This window comes from Oncorhynchus keta, chromosome 17 (assembly GCF_023373465.1).
Source record: "Oncorhynchus keta strain PuntledgeMale-10-30-2019 chromosome 17, Oket_V2, whole genome shotgun sequence".
NCBI lineage: Eukaryota > Metazoa > Chordata > Actinopteri > Salmoniformes > Salmonidae > Oncorhynchus > Oncorhynchus keta.
The window spans coordinates 52,419,209-52,441,887 of NC_068437.1; the positions used below are offsets into that span (position 1 = coordinate 52,419,209).

Consider the following 22,679-nt stretch of genomic DNA (forward strand, 5'->3'; position numbering starts at 1 on the left):
CCAAATAGATGTATTACACATCATCAATAATCAATACAACAGTAGATAACAGAATTATATACCGGACAATAATGAATCATTTACATGTAGTTACTGTAAAATAGTTGAATGTCTGCAGCTACAGCTAGAAATACAGTAACTACTTACAGTAGATTCAGTATGCTGACTGTATTTCTCTCTTCCCCCCCCAATAGGCCACCAAGGAGCCTGTTGTCCCTAGCGATGGTATGGATCAGTTCAGACCTCTTAACTTGGTCATCCCGTTCTCCGCTCAGCAGGGACCGATCACAGGTACATGGACTTTATTCTGTACTGACAATCAATAGCACACGCACGCACGCACACACACACGCACGCACGCACACACGCACGCACGCACACACACAAACACGCACACACGCAAACACACACACACGCACGCACGCAAACACACACGCACACACACACACACGCACGCAAACACACACACACACTCATGAAATATAATTTGTATCTCTCCCAGGTGAGGTGCGTATGCCCTCCGGGAAGACGGCCCGTCCCCATATCACAGACAACAAGGATGGGACCATCACAGTCAAGTTCAACCCTACTGAGAAGGGTCTGCATGAGATGGACATCAAGTATGAAGGAAACCACATCCCAGGTACGACTCATAACCAGAGGAGAAAACACCTTGTCGTAGCCTTTCTTCAAACTAAACCAGGGCTCAATGCATGCAGTTCTGCTGAATTAAGAGACTTTCTTATTTATATATATATATATATTTTTCAACAGGCATATTTACATATATTCATTTGAAATAAACATTGATTGAAATATTTTGTGATGGCCCATCCCTCCATGAACTCTCCCCTACAGGAAGTCCCCTCCAGTTCTATGTCGATGCTATAAACAGTGGTCTGGTGACAGCGTATGGGCCTGGGTTGTGTCATGGCACCGTCAACAAACCCGCCACCTTTACCGTCGTCACCAAGAACGCTGGAGAAGGTACTACATTTTCTTACCCTTCTACGAAGATGATATTCACAATAATAGCAGAACTTATTTGCCGTGTATATTTGGTGTAGACAGTTCAGTAAAACCCCTCTAAAAAGGTTACATTTTCTGAAAAGAAAACCGGTTTACTTCACCTCTAAAAATAATTTTTATGGCTGAGGAATAGGTTTGAATTGTTGAATTCAGGCTGAACAGAAGCTAACCCCCTCTCTCTCTCTCTCTCTCTCTCTCTCTCTCTCTCTCTCTCTCTCTCTCTCTCTCTCTCTCTCTCTCTCTCTCTCTCTCTCTCTCTCTCTCTCTCTCTCTCTCTCTCTCTCTCTCTCTCTTCTGTCTCTCTCTCTCTCGCTCTCTCTCTCTCTCTCTCTCTCTCTCTCTCTCTCTCTCTCTCTCTTTCTCTCTCTCTCTCTCTCTCTCTCTCTCTCTCTCTCTCTCTCTCTCTCTCTCTCTCTCTTTGTCTCTCTCTCTTTGTCTCTCTCTCTTTGTCTCTCTCTCTCTCTGTCTCTCTCTCTCTCTCTCTCTCTCTCTCTCTCTCTCTCTGTCTCTCTCTCTCTCTCTCTCTCTCTCTCTCTCTCTCTCTCTCTGTCTCTCTCTCTCTCTCTCTCTGTCTCTCTCTCTCTCTCTCTCTGTCTCTCTCCCTCTCCCAGGTGGTCTGTCCCTGGCTGTGGAAGGTCCCTCTAAGGCAGAGATCAGCTGTAAAGACAATAAAGACGGTACCTGTACTGTGTCCTACCTGCCCACCTCACCAGGAGACTACAACATCATTGTCAAGTTTGACAACAAGCACATCCCTGGCAGTCCCTTCACTGCTAAGATCACAGGTGAATACATTGGACTGAAATAACTGGAGACAGTGTTTGGTTGGTGAAGAGCCTCGTATGACCTCTTAGAATTTGACAGATCATATGATAATTTACATTGGTCCAAATACAACGGCTAGCGTTCAGAGCACAGTGGGTGAACGCCATTGAAATGGTTCATCAATTGTGTATTATATGGTTTCGTAATGGTCAATAAACATTTTTTTTTATTTAACCAGGCAAGTCAGTTAAGAACAAATTCCAATAACGTCCTCCCGGGGAACAAGCTGCCTTGTTCAGGGCAGAACGACAGATTTTTATCTTGTCAGCTCAGGGGTTCGATCCAGCAACCTTTCAGTTCCTGGCCCAAACGCTCTAACCACTAGGATACCTGCCTCTCTCTCTCTCTCTCTCTCTCTCTCTCTCTCTCTCTCTCTCTCTCTCTCTCTCTCTCTCTCTCTCTCTCTCTCTCTCTCTCTCTCTCTCTCTCTCTCTCTCTCTCTCTCTCTCTCTCTCTCTCTCTCTCTCTCTCTCTCTCTCTCTCTCTCTCTCTCTCTCTCTCTCTCTCTCTCTCTCTCTCATAATGGTTTACTAAATGTTTTATTTCCCCTCTCTGTGTCCAGGTGATGACTCTATCAGGACGTCCCTGCTCAACGTGGGAACAGCAGCAGATCTATCCCTGAAGATCACAGAGTCTGACCTGAGCCTGCTGACAGCGAGCATCAGAGCTCCATCAGGAAACGAGGAGCCCTGTCTGCTCAAGAGACTGCCCAACAGACACATCGGTGAGACACTAGCCTGGCCTGAGAAGTACAAAGATATTTTGGGCCATTGGTGTAGAATACATCGTTTGGTTGCCTTAGCAACTGAAGTAGGTTGGATGCAAACTGATTTATTCCATTTCTCTTCATTATTTCAGTCTGGCCATCTCTAGTAGTTTGTATTGGACCCAGATGATTCACTCGTGTCTTCCATCCCTCTGTACACAGGAATCTCCTTTACCCCTAAGGAGGTGGGAGAGCACGAGGTGAGCGTGAAGAAGGGGGGTAAGCACGTGACCAACAGCCCCTTCAAGATCCAGGTTGGCCAGTCAGAGATTGGCGAGGCCAGCCGGGTCAAGGCCTTCGGTAAAGGACTGGTGGAGGCACACACCTTTGAAATGGCTGAGTTCTTCGTGGACACTAGGAATGCAGGTAAGACTAAGGAACATTGTTTATTATCTTTTAGCCCACCGTGAGGGCGTATTATACTGATACTAGGTCAAGATAAAATGCTCTAACTCCTGTCCTACCATACCTTACCTCGGTCTCTCTCTCTCTCTCTTACTATCTCTTGCTCTCTCGCCCTCTCCAATCTCTCCATTCTATCTCTCTCTTTCTTCCTCATCTCTCTCTCTCTTTCCCTCCCATCTCTCTCTCTCTTCCCCTGTCTCTCTCCGTCCCCCCCCCCTTCCCTCCCCTCTTTCTCTCAGGTTATGGTGGTCTGGGATTGTCTATCGAGGGCCCGAGTAAAGTGGACATAAACTGTGAGGATGTGGAGGATGGGACTTGCAGAGTCAGTTACTGCCCCACAGAGCCAGGCAACTACATTATCAACATCAAGTTCTCTGATAAGCACATCCCCGGTTAGTAGCTTTACTGTCTCACTTCAATCTTCTATATATGGAAATATGACTTTTATCAGTGAATTAACTTGGTTTATGTGAGGCTGTATTTCATTATAGAACAGTATTGTCACTCACTGTTACCTGTGAATTTATTTTCTGCACGATTGAGAGGGCTATTCCGGTTTAAGACCTCTCTCATTGGCTGATACACTACTCCCTGACCTCTCTGACCTCTCTGATTATCCAAATGTTCATACCGTCATATTGTTTCTGTACCATATCGGGGGTATACAGTTTTATACCGGAAGTGCTATTTGTTTTTTAAGCAAAAAACAATTTAGGCAACAGGGCTCTTGATCCAGAAGGGGATTGAACATCTCTGCTGTAACCAAGAAGCTTGATCTTGACATCTCGACACTTAGCTAGCAATTTAGCAAACCACATGCATAGTTGGATACCACTGAGCTGGATATCATTTGACACATCTTAGATTTCTTATAGCTTTCCTTAACTTAGCAGGCACCCCCACATACACTGTATTTAACATTATAGAAAACCATACTGTCGGTATTTCTAAATACCCCGGTATACGGTATAAACGCCCAAGCCTACTCTCTGACCTCTGATTGGCTGCTCCTCTGCTCCTACAGGAAGTCCTTTCACGGTGAAGGTAACAGGAGAAGGAAGAATGAAGGAGAGCATCACCAGGAAGAGAACAGCCCCTTCCATCGCCTCTGTCGGCAGCGCCTGTGGCCTCAACCTGAAAATCCCTGGTGAGCACAGCCTAAACATGATCACACTGTGATATGACAGTCATGGTGCTGTCTGTCATGGTGCTGTCATGGTGCTGTCATGGTGCTGTCATGGCGCTGTCATGGTGCTGTCTGTCATGGTGCTGTCATGGTGCTGTCATGGTGCTGTCATGGTGCATGGTGCTGTCTGTCATGGTGCTGTCATGGTGCTGTCATGGTGCTGTCATGGTGCTGTCATGGTGCTGTCTGTCATGGTGCTGTCATGGTGCTGTCATGGTGCTGTCATGGCGCTGTCATGGTGCTGTCATGGCGCTGTCATGGTGCTGTCATGGTGCTGTCATGGCGCTGTCATGGTGCTGTCATGGTGCTGCTGGAGCTGTCATGGTGTCATGGTGCTGTCATGGCGCTGTCATGGTGCTGTCATGGCGCTGTCATGGTGCTGTCATGGTGCTGTCATGGTGCTGTCATAGCGCTGACGTACCCCACATTGCTGTGTTGATATCATCTATAGAATGACAGCAATGGTGGTTGTTAATCCTATCAACTTTCGATCAACTTCCATACAGCTACGAGTTAGCTAGCTTCTTCCATACAGCTACACGTTAGCTAGCTTCTTTCATACAGCTACGAGTTAGCTAGCTTCTTCCATACAGCTACGAGTTAGCTAGCTTCTTCCCTTACAGCTACGAGTTAGCTAGCTTCTTTCATACAGCTACGAGTTAGCTAGCTTCTTCCATACAGCTACACGTTAGCTAGCTTCTTTCATACAGCTACGAGTTAGCTAGCTTCTTCCATACAGCTACGAGTTAGCTAGCTTCTTCCCTTACAGCTACGAGTTAGCTAGCTTCTTTCATACAGCTACGAGTTAGCTAGCTTCTTCCCTTACAGCTACGAGTTAGCTAGCTTCTTCCATACAGCTACGAGTTAGCTAGCTTCTTCCATACAGTTACAAACTAGCTAGCTAGCTTAAAAGCTAAGTTAGCTAGCATGAGTCTTCAAGTATTGTTTGTGTCTAAGACTAAACCAAACACTTACCCTCCCTGCTCTCTCTCCACCAATAGGAAACTGGTTCCAGATGGTGTCAGCCCAGGAGAGGATGACTCGTACGTTCACACGCAGCAGCCACACGTACACGCGCACAGAGCGCACGGAGATCAGCAAGATGAGGGGCGGAGAGACGAAGAGGGAGGTGAGGGTAGAGGAGAGCACCCAGATGGGAGGAGCAGGAGGAGGCAGTCCCTTCAGAGATGTGTTTGGAGACTTCCTGGGCAGAGAGAGTCTGGCTAGCTTCGCTGGTATACCCGCTACAGCCACACCAACACCTGGTGAGAATAAAGGAAGAAATAACACGACTAACACTTTTCTGTTGCACTTGTTCTTCTTTACTCTCAATATCACTGATCTCGGTACAGCAGCAGCTCGTTTCGAGAAGGTTTTACTTTACAATGATCATGATCGATATAGAATTGTTTTACTTACTTTTGTTGAATGTATGGATTGTAAGTCGCTCTGGATAAGAGTAAAAATGTAGCATTGTAGATGGAAAAACAACACGCCTTCCAGCCAGTCTGACACCACTCTTCCACTTCCCCTCCTCCCTCCACTCTCCCCCAGGTGAGACAGTTACCCAGGGTAGTATGACAGCCCAGGTGACCAGCCCCGGGGGTAAAACAGAACAGGCAGAGATCGTAGATGGAGGGGATAGCACCTACAGCGTCCGCTTCGTACCCCAGGAGATGGGGGCCCACACGGTCAACGTGAAGTACAGCGGTCAGCATGTCCCTGGAAGTCCCTTCCAGTTCACTGTTGGGCCCATGGGAGAAGGAGGGTCCCACAAGGTCCGGGCCGGAGGCACTGGGCTGGAGAGAGGAGTGGCAGGAGTACCAAGTGAGTAGTTTGACCTGACCGCCTGTGTCTCGCTGAAAACACCCACCAGTTAATTGATGAACCTGTCTTTTCCTTTAGTCGTACCAACAGTCATTTTGCAGATAGCAGCTATTTTGAAGAATGTTTAACTTTCAACAAGTGATTTTTCCCCCTTTGCTTTAGTTGAATGTGTTATCTACTTTAGTTGAACCAGGTTTTAACATGTCTGTGTGTCTCCTCTCTCTTCCCTTTCCCTCTCTCGTTCTCTCTCCCTCCCTCTCTCGTTCTCTCTCCCTCTCTCTCTCGTTCTCTCTCCCTCTCTCTCTCGTTCTCTCTCCCTCTCTCTCTCGTTCTCTCTCCCTCCCTCTCTCGTTCTCTCTCTCTCCCTCCCTCTCTCGTTCTCTCTCTCCCTCCCTCTCTCGTTCTCTCTCCCTCTCTCTCTCTCTCTCCCTCCCTCTCTCGTTCTCTCTCCCTCCCTCTCTCGTTCTCTCTCCCTCCCTCTCTCTTACTCTCTCCCTCCCTCCCTCTCTCCCTCCCTCTCTCTCCCTCCCTCTCTCTTACTCTCTCCCTCCCTCTCTCGTTCTCTCTCCCTCTCTCGTTCTCTCTCTCTCCCTCTCTCGTTCTCTCTCTCTCTCTCTCTCGTTCTCTCTCGTTCTCTCTCGTTCTCTCTCATTCTCTCTCCCTCCCTCTCTTGTTCTCTCTCCCTCCCTCCCTCTCTCGTTCTCTCTCCCTCCCTCTCTCATTCTCTCCGTAGCTGAGTTCAGTATCTGGACGCGTGAGGCTGGTGCAGGAGGCCTGTCCATCGCTGTAGAGGGGCCCAGTAAGGCTGAGATCTCATTTGAAGACAGGAAGGATGGATCCTGTGGGGTGGCCTACATCGTTCAGGAGCCAGGTGAGATAGTACCCACCTAACCTAATCTAGCCCCATCGGTCTCTCCCTCCCTCTCTCTCATGTCTCTCTCTCTCTCACTCTGTCATCTAGCCCCATCTAGCCCCACCTAACCTAATCTAGCCCCATCGGTCTCTCCCTCCCTCTCTCTCATGTCTCTCTCTCTCTCTCTCTGTCATCTCTCTCTGTCATCTAGCCCCACCTAACCATATCTAGCCCCATCGGTCTCTCCCTCCCTCACTCTCATCTCTCTCGCTCTGTCATCTCTCTCTGTCATCTAGCCCCATGTAGCCCCATCTAACCCCATCTAGCTCCAAGGACTAACTGTTATTTACAGTGGCTTGCGACAGTATTCATCCCCGTTGGCATTTTTCCTATTTTGTTGCCTTACAGCCTAAAAACACAACAGGCCTACCACTTTGAAGATGCAGAATATTTGTTATTGTGAAACAAAAAAAAAATAAGACGAAAAAACAGAACTTGAGCGTGCATAACTATTCACCCCCAGAATGTCAGTACTTTGCAGAGCCACCTTTTGCAGAAATGACAGCTGCAAGTCTCTTGGGATATGTCTCTATAAGCTTGGCACATCTAGCCACTGGGTTTTTTGCCCATTCTTTAAGGCAAAACTGCTCCAGCTCCTTCAAGTTGGATGGGTTCCGCTGGTGTACAGCGATCTTTAAGTCATACCACAGATTCTCAATTGGATTGAGGCCTGAGCTTTGACTAGGCCATTCCAAGACATTTAAATGTTCAACTTAAACCACTAGTGTTGCTTTAGCAGTATGCTTAGGGTCATTGTCCTGCTGGAAGGTGAACCTCCGTCCCAGTCTCAAATCTCTGGAAGACTGAAACAGGTTCCCCTCAACAATTTCCCTGTATTTAGCTTCAGCCATCATTCCTTCAAATCTGACCAGTTTTACCAGTCCCCGCTGATGAAAAACATCCCCACAGCATGATGCTGCCACCATCATGGTATTCTCGGGGTGATGAGAGGTGTTGGGTTTGCGCCAGACATAGCGTTTTCCTTGATGGCCAAAAAGCTAAATTTTAGTCTCATCAGACCAGAGTACCTTCTTCCATATGTTTGGGGAGTCTCCCACATGCCTTTTGGCGAACACCAAACGTGTTTGCTTATTTTTTTCTTTAAACAATTGCTTTTTTTCTGTCCACTCTTCAGTAAAGCCCAGCTCTGTGGAGAGTATGACTTAAAGTGGTTCTATGGACAAATACTCCAATCTCCCCTGTGGAGCTTTGCAGCTCATTCAAGGTTAACTTTGGTCTCTTTGTTGCCTCACTGATTAAGGCCCTCCTTGTCAGGTCAGTGAGTTTTGGTTGACAGGCCCTCCTTGTCAGGTCTGTGAGTTTTGGTTGACAGGCCCTCCTTGTCAGGTCAGTGAGTTTTGGTTGACAGGCCCTCCTTGTCAGGTCAGTGAGTTTTGGTTGACAGGCCCTCCTTGTCAGGTCAGTGAGTTTTGGTTGACAGGCCCTCCTTGTCAGGTCAGTGAGTTTTGGTTGACAGGCCCTCCTTGTCAGGTCAGTGAGTTTTGGTTGACAGGCCCTCCTTGTCAGGTCAGTGAGTTTTGGTTGACAGGCCCTCCTTGTCAGGTCTGTGAGTTTTGGTTGACAGGCCCTCCTTGTCAGGTCTGTGAGTTTTGGTTGACAGGCCCTCCTTGTCAGGTCTGTGAGTTTTGGTTGACAGGCCCTCCTTGTCAGGTCTGTGAGTTTTGGTTGACAGGCCCTCCTTGTCAGGTCTGTGAGTTTTGGTGGGTGGCCCTCTGTTGGCAGGTTTGTTGTGGTGCCATATTCTTTCCATTTTTTAATAATGGATTTAGTGGAGCTCCGTGGGATGTTCAAAGATGTTTTTTTATAACCCAACCCTGATCTGTACTTCTCCACAACTTTGTCCCTGACCTGTTTGGAGAGCTCCGTGGTCTTCATGGTGCCCCTTGCTTAATGGTGTTGCAGACTCTGGGGCCTTTCAGAACAGGTGTATATATACTGAGATCATGTGACAGATCATGTGACACTTAGATTGCACACAGGTGGACTTTATTTAACTAATTATATGACTTCTGAGGGTAATTGGTTGCACCAGATCTTATTTAGGGGCTTCATAGCAAAGGGGGTGAATACATCATATGCACGCATCACTGTTCCATTTTACATTTTTTTTTTTTTACATTTAATTTCACCAATTTGGCCTATTTTGTGTATGTCCATGACAGGAAATCCAAATAAAAATGTATTTAAATTACAGGTTGTAATGCAACAAAATAGGAAAATGGCAAAGAAGAAGAATACTTTTGCAAGGCACTGTACACCATGTCCATCTCCTTCCCTACTCCCTACATGAGAATCATCTGATCGTACTGTTATTCTGGTATCTAACCGCCGGTTCCTCTCTGTGTTTGTCTCCTCAGGTGACTATGAAGTGTCTATCAAGTTCAACAACGAGCACATCCCCGACAGCCCCTTCATCGTTCCCATAGCAACGCTGTCTGACGAGGCACGCAGACTCACTGTCACCAGCCTGCAGGTAGGAACACACGCGCACACACACACACACACACACACACACACACACACACACACACACACACACACACACACACACACACACACACACACACACACACACACACACACACACACACACTGAATTACATGTCTTTGTTAGAAGGCCATCATTTGTGACCGGCTACAGGATCTGAGGCATTTGACGCCAGTTCCTACTTCACAGTTGCGCCGTTTAAATGATTATTATTATTATTTTTTAATGGTAATGCTTTTTTGAACATGTGAACTTTCATGTGCCATAATTACAAACTAGTGTGGGATCTGTTAATATGAATTCAAAATGTTCAAGAGGGTGTGAGCTATGCGGCAGCGTAGCCTAGTGGTTAGAGCGTTGGACTAGTAACCGAAAGGTTGCAAGTTCAAACCCCCAAGCTGACAAGGTACAAATCGGTCGTTCTGCCCCTGAACAGGCAGTTAACCCACTGTTCCTAGGCTGTCATTGAAAATAAGAATTTGTTCTAAACTGACTTGCCTAGGAAAATAAAGATAAAATAAATAAATGCTGAATGGTCGTGAACAAGGAAGAGCTCTCTAGGAAGTGTGAACATCTCATCAAAATCTTTCAAATTTTCATTTTGTTATAATTGTCTCTTAAGTGGTATAACAAGTTTATCAACTTTTAAAGCAGCATAACTTTCCCATGTCATGAAATGCAAATACATTTATACATACATTTGATATAAGCCTCAATGGAGAAATCGAGAAAGAATTACCAATAACAATAGTTGTTTGTTGGTCAGGCTTGTCCCATAGATTTATTTGTCCTTAGAAGTGAAGCCAGAGGCTTGTAGGTAACCAAGACAATATTGTTGTGTTGTTTAGTGGTGAGTGAGAGGGATCAGCTGTCCCTTCTCCAATTATGGGGTCATCATGGGGTCATCGTGGGGTCTAGCTATTTGACAACTGGCCACAGGGACACACATAAACACCTCCTCCCTTAAATACTCTCATCCTCAGATATCGCTCTCCTTACTCTTGTTTCATATATATATATATATATATATATATATATATATATATATATATATATATACAAGATGAGTCACTGTCTCACACACATTGGCTCTTGCAGAAGACACATATACACTCACAGGTCCTGACCCTGTCTCTCTCTCTCTCTCTCTCTCTCTCTCTCTCTCTCTCTCTCTCTCTCTCTCTCTCTCTCTCTCTCTCTCCTCTTCTCCTTCCCCCCAGGAGAAGGATCTGAAGGTGAATCAGGAAGCGTCGTTCGCTGTGCAGCGTAACGGGGCGAGGGGCGTGGTCGATGCTAAGGTCCACACCCCATCTGGCTCAGCTGAGGAGTGTTACGTCACCGAACTGGACAGTGGTAAGATAACCCTGACTTTAATACACATCATACCAGTCCATAGAAAAATAGAGTTAGCTCTCCTCTCCTCTCCTCTCCTCTCCTCTCCTCCTCTCCTCTCCTCTCCTCTCCTCTCCTCTCCTCTCCTCTCCTCCTCTCCTCCCCTCTCTCCTCCTCCTCCTCCCTCTCCTCCCTCTCCTCTCCTCCTCCTCTCCTCCTCTCCTCTCCTCTCCTCCTCCTCTCCTCTCCTCCCCTCTCCTCTCCTTTCCTCCCCTCTCCTCTCCTCTCCTCTCCTATTCTTATAACTCTCTACTCTTATCTCCAGACAAGAACGCGATCCGCTTCATTCCACGTGAGAACGGCGTGCACTCCATTGACGTCAAGTTCAACGGCAGTCACATCCCCGGGAGCCCGTTCAACGTGCGGGTTGGGGAGGCAGGACAGGCTGGAGACCCAGGCATGGTGACAGCATACGGGCCTGGCCTGGAGGGAGGATCTACAGGTACACACTCCTCCTTATCTCTTCTGACTCCAGCGTTACAGAGGAAACCCCCTACTTTCAACAAATGTTGTACTCTCAAATAACAAGAAGGGGGGTTGGAAGCGTCAACCACGGTGCAGTTTAGGTTTCCCCTTTTGAAGGAGGGATGGATCCTGTGGGGGGGCCTTGGTCAATGTCTTGGTCAATGCCTTGGTCAATGTCTTGGTCAATGCCTTGGTCAATGCCTTGGTCAATGCCTTGGTCAATGCCTTGGTCAATGCCTTGGTCAATGTCTTGGTCAATGCCTTGGTCAATGCCTTGGTCGATGCCTTGGTCAATGCCTTGGTCAATGCCTTGGTCAATGCCTTTGTCAATGTCTTGGTCAATGCCTTGGTCAATGCCTTGGTCAATGCCTTTGTCGATGCCTTGGTCGATGCCTTGGTCAATGCCTTGGTCAATGTCTTGGTCAATGCCTTGGTCAATGCCTTTGTCAATGCCTTGGTCAATGCCTTGGTCAATGTCTTGGTCAATGCCTTGGTCAATGCCTTTGTCAATGCCTTGATCAATGCCTTGGTCAATGCCTTGGTCAATGCCTTGGTCAATGCCTTGGTCAATGTCTTGGTCAATGCCTTGGTCAATGCCTTGGTAAATGTCTTGGTCAATGCCTTGGTCAATGCCTTGGTCAATGCCTTGGTCAATGTCTTGGTCAATGCCTTGGTAAATGTCTTGGTCAATGCCTTGGTCAATGTCTTGGTCAATGCCTTGGTCAATGTCTTGGTCAATGCCTTGGTCAATGCCTTGGTCAATGCCTTGGTCAATGCCTTGGTCAATGCCTTGATCAATGCCTTGGTCAATGTCTTGGTCAATGTCTTGGTCAATGCCTTGGTCAATGTCTTGGTCACAACAGCAGGAGACGGCATCTAGGATAACTGGACATATACTGTACATATACCCCTGACTACCTGTCTGTCTCCCCCTCTCTCTCTCTCTCTCTAGGCGTGGCCTCTGAGTTCGTTGTGAACACGTGTAACGCGGGTTCAGGTGCCCTGTCTGTGACCATTGACGGCCCCTCTAAGGTCAAGATGGACTGTTCTGAGTGCCCCGATGGCTACAAGGTTATCTACACTCCTATGGCCCCCGGCAGCTATCTCATCAACATCAAATACGGAGGACCCAACCACATAGTGGGCAGCCCCTTCAAAGCCAGAGTCACAGGTGTGTGTGTGTGTGACACGTGTGTGTGTGTGTGTGTGGCACGTGTGTGTGTGTGTGTGTGTGGCATGTGTCAGATCTTGATGAAAAGGATGTTTGATGTTTTGGTTATGAAACGAGACTAGGGTTGCAAAGGTAGGCTATATTACTGGAAGCTCTCTACGTTTACTAGTAAACTATCAGAATGTTGGTATCTTTAAAGGATTTCCTGTAGTCCATCATTAGACATCTAGTGGCCCTTTTGGGTACTGTCTGTAATTATCTCTGGCTTTATCTCATTATAATATATATGACGTAGTTAAATAAGATGATTTTTCTAATGAACAATTTAATGACAAAGCGGTAAAACATTAACCTAAATATAAACCATCAACGTAGTGAAAACCATTGTTATTTAAAATGAGGGTTTCGACATGAAATATCCTCTGTATATTTGTTTACACTTTTATTTATTTGACTATTGTCATTGTGTTTTTGTTGTCAATGTTTTGGTGTCCAACCGGTGGCAGTTGTGAAAAAAGTCAATAGATGGATGAGTTCATTGAAAATAAAAAAAAGAGTCAATAGATGGATGAGTTAATTGAAAATAAAAAAAGTCAATAGATGGATGAGTTAATTGAAAATAAAAAAAGTCAATAGATGGATGAGTTGTTTGAAAATAAAAAAGTCAATAGATGGATGAGTTAATTGAAAATAAAAAAAGTCAATAGATGGATGAGTTAATTGAAAATAAAACAAGTCAATAGATGGATGAGTTAATTGAAAATAAAAAAAAGTCAATAGATGGATGAGTTCATTGAAAATAAGGCCATTGTTGATTAAACACGTATTTCATTAATTAGGCTATTTTCTCTTGAACCATCTATCTACCATCGTCTATCTACTAGAAACTCAAGGACAATATGGATATAAAAAAAAGAAGAATACTATATGAATAATTGTATGTATTTATTATTCAAGTATAAATTACCAAAGTTCCTATAGATTGCCATTTTCCATTAATGACCAAAATGACTGAATATTTCGATACCTTTGGTAAACTACCGGTAGCTTTGCAACCCTAAACGAGACACTCTCTGAAAAGTTATAAGTTCCTAGAAATGATGTTATAAATACGTAACCGTAAATAATAAATGTTATATAAATCTGTTTACTCTCATCGGGATTGTAGAATTAGTAGTCATGGAGCACAAGGCTGAAGGCTGGTCTCAGAAACACTGGCTCGATGTGAAGTTACAGATAATCCCAGAGTACTTAGCACTCTTAGCTGTATGAAGATGGAGGATACAGCAGTGTTGTTCTAAGCAGGGTCCGTCATCCCAACCTCTCATAAGAAACCCTCATCCATGGTGTTTTAGTCTAGTGTTTGTGTCTGTATCGAGGAGGGGAGGTGTTAGGTTATGTAATGTCTGGTTGGAGTCGTGACTGCAGTTCTTTTGTAACATGTCTGCTTGTCTCTCCTCTCTCTCTCTCTCTCTCTCTCTCTCTCTCTCTCTCTCTCTCTCTCTCTCTCTCTCTCTCTCTCTCTCTCTCTCTCTCTCTCTCTCTCTCTCTCTCTCTCTCTCTCTTTCTCTCTCTCTCTCTCTCTCTCTCTCTCTCTCTTCTCTCTCTCTTTCTCTCTCTGTCTCCTCTCTCTCTCTCCTCTCTCTCTCCTCTCTCTCTCCTCTCTCTCTGTCTCTCTCTCGCTCTCTCTCTGTCTCCTCTCTCTCTCTGTCTCTCCTCTCTCTGTCTCCTCTCTCTCTCTGTCTCTCCTCTCTCTGTCTCTCCTCTCTCTGTCTCCTCTCTCTCTGTCTCCTCTCTCTCTGTCTCCTCTCTCTCTGTCTCCTCTCTCTCTGTCTCCTCTCTCTGTCTCCTCTCTCTCTGTCTCCTCTCTCTCTGTCTCTCCTCTCTCTGTCTCCTCTCTCTCTGTCTCCTCTCTCTCTGTCTCCTCTCTCTCTCTGTCTCCTCTCTCTCTGTCTCTCCTCTCTCTGTCTCCTCTCTCTCTGTCTCCTCTCTCTCTGTCTCCTCTCTCTCTCTGTCTCCTCTCTCTCTCTCCTCTCTCAGGTACCCGTCTGTCCGGTGGTCACAGCCTTCACGAGACGTCCTCGGTGCTGGTAGAGACGGTCACCAAGACTTCCAAGGTTGCCGGAGCGTACAGCTCCTTATCGTCCTCATCCAAACTGACCTCAGATGCCAGCAAGGTGGTGTGTCGAGGCGCAGGGCTCTCTAAGGCTCTGGTGGGACAGAAGAACATCTTCAATGTAGACTGCAGCAAAGCAGGTGAGATGGATAGGTTACACACACACACGCACGCACGCACACACACACACACACACACACACACACACACACACACACACACACACACACACACACACACACACACACACACACACACACACACACACACACACACACACACACACACACACACACACACACATCCTTCTATGCCATGTGTGACCTTGTATCTCCCGTCCTCCAGGCTCTAACATGTTGCTGGTGGGAGTGCACGGCCCCACGACCCCATGTGAAGAGGTGTACGTCAAACACATGGGCAACCGCCTCTACAACGTCACCTACACTGTCAAAGACAAGGGAAACTACATCGTTATCGTCAAGTGGGGCGACGATAGTGTCCCCGGCAGCCCCTTCAACGTTGCTGTGCCTTGAACTAACGTCAACGAACACCCGACCCCTGATCCCCACCACACCCTGCTCCACTGCACCGCTGCACTCCTCAGTGGACCGCTGTAGAACCGCCTCTCTCAACGTGCACTAAAGAATACAAGGACATTTTTTTCTTTCTCCCTCTAGCCTATAAAGGAAAAAAAATAAATCAGATTTCAGCCTTAATTTAAAGAATGTGCCAAAAGCTTGTTGTATTAACTCTGTTACTGTTTTAGAGCGAAGTTCTAGGTGACCAGTGTGGTGTCATAGAGATGGAAAGAGGCGACTGCCCTCTATACAACTCTATGTGTACTGGAGACATGCTCCAAGTCATGTGATGTTGGTCTGAGTATTTTGACTGGTACAAGATCCAATCCCCGCCAATAGAAAGGGACTATTGTGTGAGTGTTTAGGACATAAGATAAGTTGCTTTTTAAACAGTATTAAAGTGTGATATTATATGATTTTGTATGCTTAAAGAAATTTGAAAAGGTATTTTTATTATATTAACCAATTCCTTGGTAAGTCTTTGCAGAACTAATAATAAATATTCAACTGCTACCTTGGCAGAATACGAGTGGGTTTATTTACTGTTTTTGATTGGGATATGGTGAAAAACATATTTCACATGAAGATAATGTTTACAGTAGGCTACATACAAGGGTAACACTTCCTATGATATACACTCTACATATTGCATTAATAAACACATGTCCAATGCTTTGTGAGTGTTATAAATAGGTGTTAAAAGTACTTATAATATTTACAAAATATTAAACGGGACAAAAGAGAATCAACTGGACTGAAAAAAATACATCTGTGAACTGTGGCACATTGAAGCCTATGATTGGTCTAGGTATGTAAGGGCCCAAGGGGATTGGATGAACTTTTTTTTAAAGAAACAGCCCTCAAGATTAGAGTGGAGCAACCAGCACTTTTTAAAAGAGACGGGATTCCCACTAACCGCAGGGGTTCCAGGATTATTTCCAGCAACATCAAACTGTTTTAGAGACTGACAGACAGGGTCTGGTAGGGCTCCAGTCCCAGCAACATCAAACTGTTTTAGAGACTGACAGACAGGGTATGGTGGGGCTCCAGTCCCAACAACATCAAACTGTTTTAGAGACTGACAGACAGGGTCTGGTAGGGCTCCATCCCAGCAACATCAAACTGTTTTAGAGACTGACAGACAGGGTCTGGTGGGGCTCCAGTCTCAGCAACATCAAACTGTTTTAGAGACTGACAGACAGGGTCTGGTAGGGCTCCAGTCCCAGCAACATCAAACTGTTTTAGAGACTGACAGACAACATCAAACTGGGTCTGGTAGGGCTCCAGTCTCAGCAACATCAAACTGTTTTAGAGACTGACAGACAGGGTCTGGTGGGGCTCCAGTCCCAGCAACATCAAACTGTTTTAGAGACTGACAGACAGGGTCTGGTAGGGCTCCAGTCTCAGCAACATCAAACTGTTTTAGAGACTGACAGACAGGGTCTGGTAGGGCTCCAGTCCCAGCAACATCAAACTGTTTTAGAGACTGACAGACAGGGTCTGGTGGGGCTCCAGTCTCAGCAACATCAAACTGTTTTAGAGACTGACAGACAGGGTCTGGGATGGCTCCAGTCTCAGCAACATCAAACTGTTTTAGAGACTGACAGACAGGGTCTGGTAGGGCTCCAGTCTCAGCAACATCAAACTGTTTTAGAGACTGACAGACAGGGTCTGGTAGGGCTCCAGTCCCAGCAACATCAAACTGTTTTAGAGACTGACAGACAGGGTCTGGTGGGGCTCCAGTCCCAGCAACATCAAACTGTTTTAGAGACTGACAGACAGGGTCTGGTAGGGCTCCAGTCCCAGCAACATCAAACTGTTTTAGAGACTGACAGACAGGGTCTGGTGGGGCTCCAGTCCCAGCAACATCAAACTGTTTTAGAGACTGACAGACAGGGTCTGGTAGGGCTCCAGTCTCAGCAACATCAAACTGTTTTAGAGACTGACAGACAGGGTCTGGTAGGGCTCCAGTCTCAGCAACATCAAACAGTTTTAGAGACTGACAGACAGGGTCTGGTGGGGCTCCAGTCTCAGCAACATCAAACTGTTTTAGAGACTGACAGACAGGGTCTCCAGTCTCAGGGCTCCAGTCTCAGCAACATCAAACTGTTTTAGAGACTGACAGACAGGGTCTGGTAGGGCTCCAGTCCCAGCAACATCAAACTGTTTTAGAGACTGACAGACAGGGTCTGGTAGGGCTCCAGTCTCAGCAACATCAAACTGTTTTAGAGACTGACAGACAGGGTCTGGTAGGGCTCCAGTCTCAGCAACATCAAAACTGTTTTAGAGACTGACAGACAGGGTCTGGTAGGGCTCCAGTCTCAGCAACATCAAACTGTTTTAGAGACTGACAGACAGGGTCTGGTAGGGCTCCAGTCCCAGCAACATCAAACTGTTTTAGAGACTGACAGACAGGGTCTGGTAGGGCTCCAGTCTCAGCAACATCAAACTGTTTTAGAGACTGACAGTCAGGGTCTGGTAGGGCTCCAGTCTCAGCAACATCAAACTGTTTTAGAGACTGACAGACAGGGTCTGGTAGGGCTCCAGTCTCAGTAACATCAAACTGTTTTAGAGACTGACAGACAGGGTCTGGTAGGGCTCCAGTCCCAGCAACATCAAACTGTTTTAGAGACTGACAGACAGGGTCTGGTAGGGCTCCAGTCCCAGCAACATCAAACTGTTTTAGAGACTGACAGACAGGGTCTGGTAGGGCTCCAGTCTCAGCAACATCAAACTGTTTTAGAGACTGACAGACAGGGTCTGGTGGGGCTCCAGTCTCAGCAACATCAAACTGTTTTAGAGACTGACAGACAGGGTCTGGTAGGGCTCCAGTCCCAGCAACATCAAACTGTTTTAGAGACTGACAGACAGGGTCTGGTAGGGCTCCAGTCCCAGCAACATCAAACTGTTTTAGAGACTGACAGACAGGGTCTGGTGGGGCTCCAGTCTCAGCAACATCAAACTGTTTTAGAGACTGACAGACAGGGTCTGGTAGGGCTCCAGTCCCAGCAACATCAAACTGTTTTAGAGACTGACAGACAGGGTCTGGTGGGGCTCCAGTCCCAGCAACATCAAACAGTTTTTGAGACTGAACAGACAGGGTCTGGTAGGGCTCCAGTCTCAGCAACATCAAACTGTTTTAGAGACTGACAGACAGGGTCTGGTGGGGCTCCAGTCTCAGCAACATCAAACTGTTTTAGAGACTGGGTCTGGTGGGGCAGACAGGGACTGACAGACAGGGTCTGGGGCTCCAGTCTCAGCAACATCAAACTGTTTTAGAGACTGACAGACAGGGTCTGGTAGGGCTCCAGTCTCAGCAACATCAAACTGTTTTGAGAGACTGACAGACAGGGTCTGGTAGGGCTCCAGTCCCAGCAACATCAAACTGTTTTAGAGACTGACAGACAGGGTCTGGTAGGGCTCCAGTCTCAGCAACATCAAACTGTTTTAGAGACTGACAGACAGGGTCTGGTAGGGCTCCAGTCTCAGCAACATCAAACTGTTTTAGAGACTGACAGACAGGGTCTGGTAGGGCTCCAGTCCCAGCAACATCAAACTGTTTTAGAGACTGACAGACAGGGTCTGGTAGGGCTCCAGTCTCAGCAACATCAAACTGTTTTAGAGACTGACAGACAGGGTCTGGTAGGGCTCCAGTCTCAGCAACATCAAACTGTTTTAGAGACTGACAGACAGGGTCTGGTAGGGCTCCAGTCTCAGCAACATCAAACTGTTTTAGAGACTGACAGACAGGGTCTGGTAGGGCTCCAGTCCCAGCAACATCAAACTGTTTTAGAGACTGACAGACAGGGTCTGGTAGGGCTCCAGTCTCAGCAACATCAAACTGTTTTAGAGACTGACAGTCTCAGCAACATCAAACTGTTTTAGGTCAGACAGGGTCTGGTAGGGCTCCAGTCTCAGCAACATCAAACTGTTTTAGAGACTGACAGACAGGGTCTGGTAGGGCTCCAGTCCCAGCAACATCAAACTGTTTTTGAGACTGACAGACAGGGTCTGGTTGGGCTCCAGTCTCAGCAACATCAAACAGTTTTAGAGACTGACAGACAGGGTCTGGTGGGGCTCCAGTCCCAGCAACATCAAACTGTTTTAGAGACTGACAGACAGGGTCTGGTGGGGCTCCAGTCTCAGCAACATCAAACTGTTTTAGAGACTGACAGACAGGGTCTGGTGGGGCTCCAGTCCCAACAACATCAAACTGTTTTAGAGACTGACAGACAGGGTCTGGGATGGCTCCAGTCTCAGCAACATCAAACTGTTTTAGAGACTGACAGACAGGGTCTGGTAGGGCTCCAGTCTCAGCAACATCAAACTGTTTTAGAGACTGACAGACAGGGTCTGGTAGGGCTCTCCCAGCAACATCAAACTGTTTTAGAGACTGACAGACAGCAACATCAAACTGTTTTAGAGACTGACAGACAGGGTCTGGTGGGGCTCCAGTCCCAGCAACATCAAACTGTTTTAGAGACTGACAGACAGGGTCTGGTAGGGCTCCAGTCTCAGCAACATCAAACTGTTTTAGAGACTGACAGACAGGGTCTGGTAGGGCTCCAGTCTCAGCAGAGGACTTTGAAACCATATCAACTCCTGCAGAAATGGCACTATGGTTATTGTGAGAAACCTAGTTTATGTTCCAATAACATCGCCTTCTAGTGAGTTTATACAAACTGTCATCTCCTACTATTCTGATAGATTGGAGACTGTCAGAAAGCATGGTTGTAACGTTAATAATTTGGTTGTTATTCCATTGGTCACCTCGAGGGAGATGCCCCAGGTTTAGAGTGGCCCACACTCATTGAATATGGTGCTTTTAAATGTTAGCGCAATCACAAGTCAAACCTTTCTCGTGAATGACCTCATTACTCAGCGCAAGTTTGATTGGATGTTTCTCTCACTGAAACATGGCTGTCATCAGACTGTAGTGCTGCTCTTGGTGAAGCCCCTCCTCCATGGACTACGGCTTTTCATACTCTATCAGAAACGCGAAAAAGAGTGGGTGGACAGCCTACATTTCTACTAATGCTCTCAGCTGTAAGGACATTTTGTTTGGTGACTTTAGGTCTTTAGAGCATCATACTATACTGTTTAAATGTCAGCCACCAGTACTGGCTATAACCCTGTATAGACCAGCAAAGCACTGACCCACTTTCTTTACTGATTTCTCTGAACTATTGTCTATTGTCCTTGAGAACTTGTGTTGGGCGATTTTAATATCCATGCTGACAAAGAGACTGACTCCAAGGCCATTGAATGAATGAATCTTTTGAGCTCTATGGATTTTATCCAACATGTTACTGGGCTCACCCATAACCGCAGTCATACTCTGGATCTGGTTATTACCAAGGGGCTTTCTCCTGGGCCAACCCATAACCGCAGTCATACTCTGGATCTGATTATTACCAAGGGGCTTTCTACTGGGCCCACCCATAACCACAGCCATACTCTGGACCTGGTTATTACCAAGGGGCTTTCTACTGGGCCCACCCATAACTGCGGCCATACTCTGGAGTCATACTGGTTATTACCAAGGGGCTTTCTCTGGACTGGGCCCACCCATAACTGTGGCCATACTCTGGACCTGGTTATTACCAAGGGGCTTTCTACTGGGCCCACCCATATAACCTGCAGCTTTCATGGGCCACCCATAACTGGACCTGGTTATTACCAAGGGGCTTTCTACTGGGCCCCCACCCATAACTGGATCTGGTTATTACCATTTCTACTGGGCCCACCCATGTCATACTCTGGACCTGGTTATTACCAAGGGGGGCTTTCTACTGGGCCCACCCACCCATAACTGCGGCCATACTCTGGACCTGGTTATTACCAAGGGGCTTTCTACTGGGCCCACCCATAACTGCGGCCATACTCTGGATCTGGTTATTATCAAGGGGCTTTCTACTGGGCCCACCCATAACCGCGGGGCCATACTCTGGATCTGGTTATTACCAAGGGGCTTTCTACTGGGCCCACCCATAACCGCAGTCTACTGGGCCCACTGGACCTGGTTATTACCAAGGGGCTTTCTACTGGGCCCACCCATAACCGCAGTCATACTCTGGACCTGGTTATTACCAAGGGGCTTTCTACTGGGCCCACCCATAACTGTGGCCAAACTCTGGACCTGGTTATTACCAAGGGGCTTTCTACTGGGCCCACCCATAACTGTGGCCTGGTTAAACTCTGGGCCCACCCATAACTGTGGCCAAACTCTGGACCTGGTTATTACCAAGGGGCTTTCTACTGGGCCCACCCATAACTGTGGCCAAACTCTGGACCTGGTTATTACCAAGGGGCTTTCTACTGGGCCCACCCATAACTGTGGCCAAACTCTGGACCTGGTTATTACCACCCAGGGGCTTTCTTTCTGGGCCCACCCATAACTGTGGCCAAACTCTGGACCTGGTTATTACCAAGGGGCTTTCTACTGGGCCCACCCATAACTGTGGCCAAACTCTGGACCTGGTTATTACCAAGGGGCTTTCTACTGGGCCCACCCATAACCTCAGTCATACTCTGGACCTGGTTATTACCAAGGGGCTTTCTACTGGGCCCACCCATAACCTCAGTCATACTCTGGACCTGGTTATTACCAAGGGGCTTTCTACTGGGCCCACCCATAACTGTGGCCAAACTCTGGGCCCACCTGGGGGCTTTCTATTACCACCCAGGGGCTTTATTACCAAGGGCTTTCTACTGGGCCCACCCATAACTGTGGCCAAACTCTGGACCTGGTTATTACCAAGGGGCTTTCTACTGGGCCCACCCATAACTGTGGCCAAACTCTGGACCTGGTTATTACCAAGGGGCTTTCTACTGGGCCCACCCAAAACTGTGGCCAAACTCTGGACCTGGTTATTACCAAGGGGCTTTCTACTGGGCCCACCCATAACTGTGGCCAAACTCTGGACCTGGTTATTACCAAGGGGCTTTCTACTGGGCCCACCCATAACTGTGGCCAAACTCTGGACCTGGTTATTACCAAGGGGCTTTCTACTGGGCCCACCCATAACCGCAGTCAAAGTCTGGATCTGGTTATTACCAAGGGGCTTTCTACTGGGCCCACCCATAACTGTGGCCAAACTCTGGACCTGGTTATTACCAAGGGGCTTTCTACTGGGCCCACCCATAACTGTGGCCAAACTCTGGACCTGGTTATTACCAAGGGGCTTTCTACTGGGCCCACCCATAACTGTGGCCAAACTCTGGACCTGGTTATTACCAAGGGGCTTTCTACTGGGCCCACCCATAACTGTGGCCAAACTCTGGACCTGGTTATTACCAAGGGGCTTTCTACTGGGCCCACCCATAACTGCGGCCATACTCTGGATCTGGTTATTACCAAGGGGCTTTCTACTGGGCCCACCCATAACTGTGGCCAAACTCTGGACCTGGTTATTACCAAGGGGCTTTCTACTGGGCCCACCCATAACTGTGGCCAAACTCTGGACCTGGTTATTACCAAGGGGCTTTCTACTGGGC

General features: G+C 47.2%; 1 protein-coding gene across 2 annotated transcripts in view; it reads left to right on the top strand.

The window, feature by feature from the left end:
• The window catches only part of LOC118396076 (filamin-C-like), a 52,563-nt gene extending 36,868 nt beyond the window's left edge, over nt 1-15,695 (top strand). For both annotated transcript variants that reach the window (XM_052466539.1, XM_052466540.1), the window contains 17 exons: nt 195-291; nt 503-643; nt 859-987; nt 1,641-1,814; nt 2,417-2,578; nt 2,783-2,986; nt 3,265-3,417; nt 4,050-4,172; nt 5,213-5,476; nt 5,766-6,038; nt 6,772-6,909; nt 9,330-9,445; nt 10,681-10,813; nt 11,118-11,294; nt 12,270-12,488; nt 14,529-14,744; nt 14,950-15,695. In XM_052466539.1, coding sequence (XP_052322499.1) covers nt 195-291; nt 503-643; nt 859-987; nt 1,641-1,814; nt 2,417-2,578; nt 2,783-2,986; nt 3,265-3,417; nt 4,050-4,172; nt 5,213-5,476; nt 5,766-6,038; nt 6,772-6,909; nt 9,330-9,445; nt 10,681-10,813; nt 11,118-11,294; nt 12,270-12,488; nt 14,529-14,744; nt 14,950-15,137 — 2,907 coding nt within the window. In that variant the 3' untranslated portion in view covers nt 15,138-15,695. The remainder of the gene's footprint in view (nt 1-194; nt 292-502; nt 644-858; nt 988-1,640; nt 1,815-2,416; nt 2,579-2,782; nt 2,987-3,264; nt 3,418-4,049; nt 4,173-5,212; nt 5,477-5,765; nt 6,039-6,771; nt 6,910-9,329; nt 9,446-10,680; nt 10,814-11,117; nt 11,295-12,269; nt 12,489-14,528; nt 14,745-14,949) is intronic.
• Nucleotides 15,696-22,679: the final 6,984 nt, after the last annotated feature.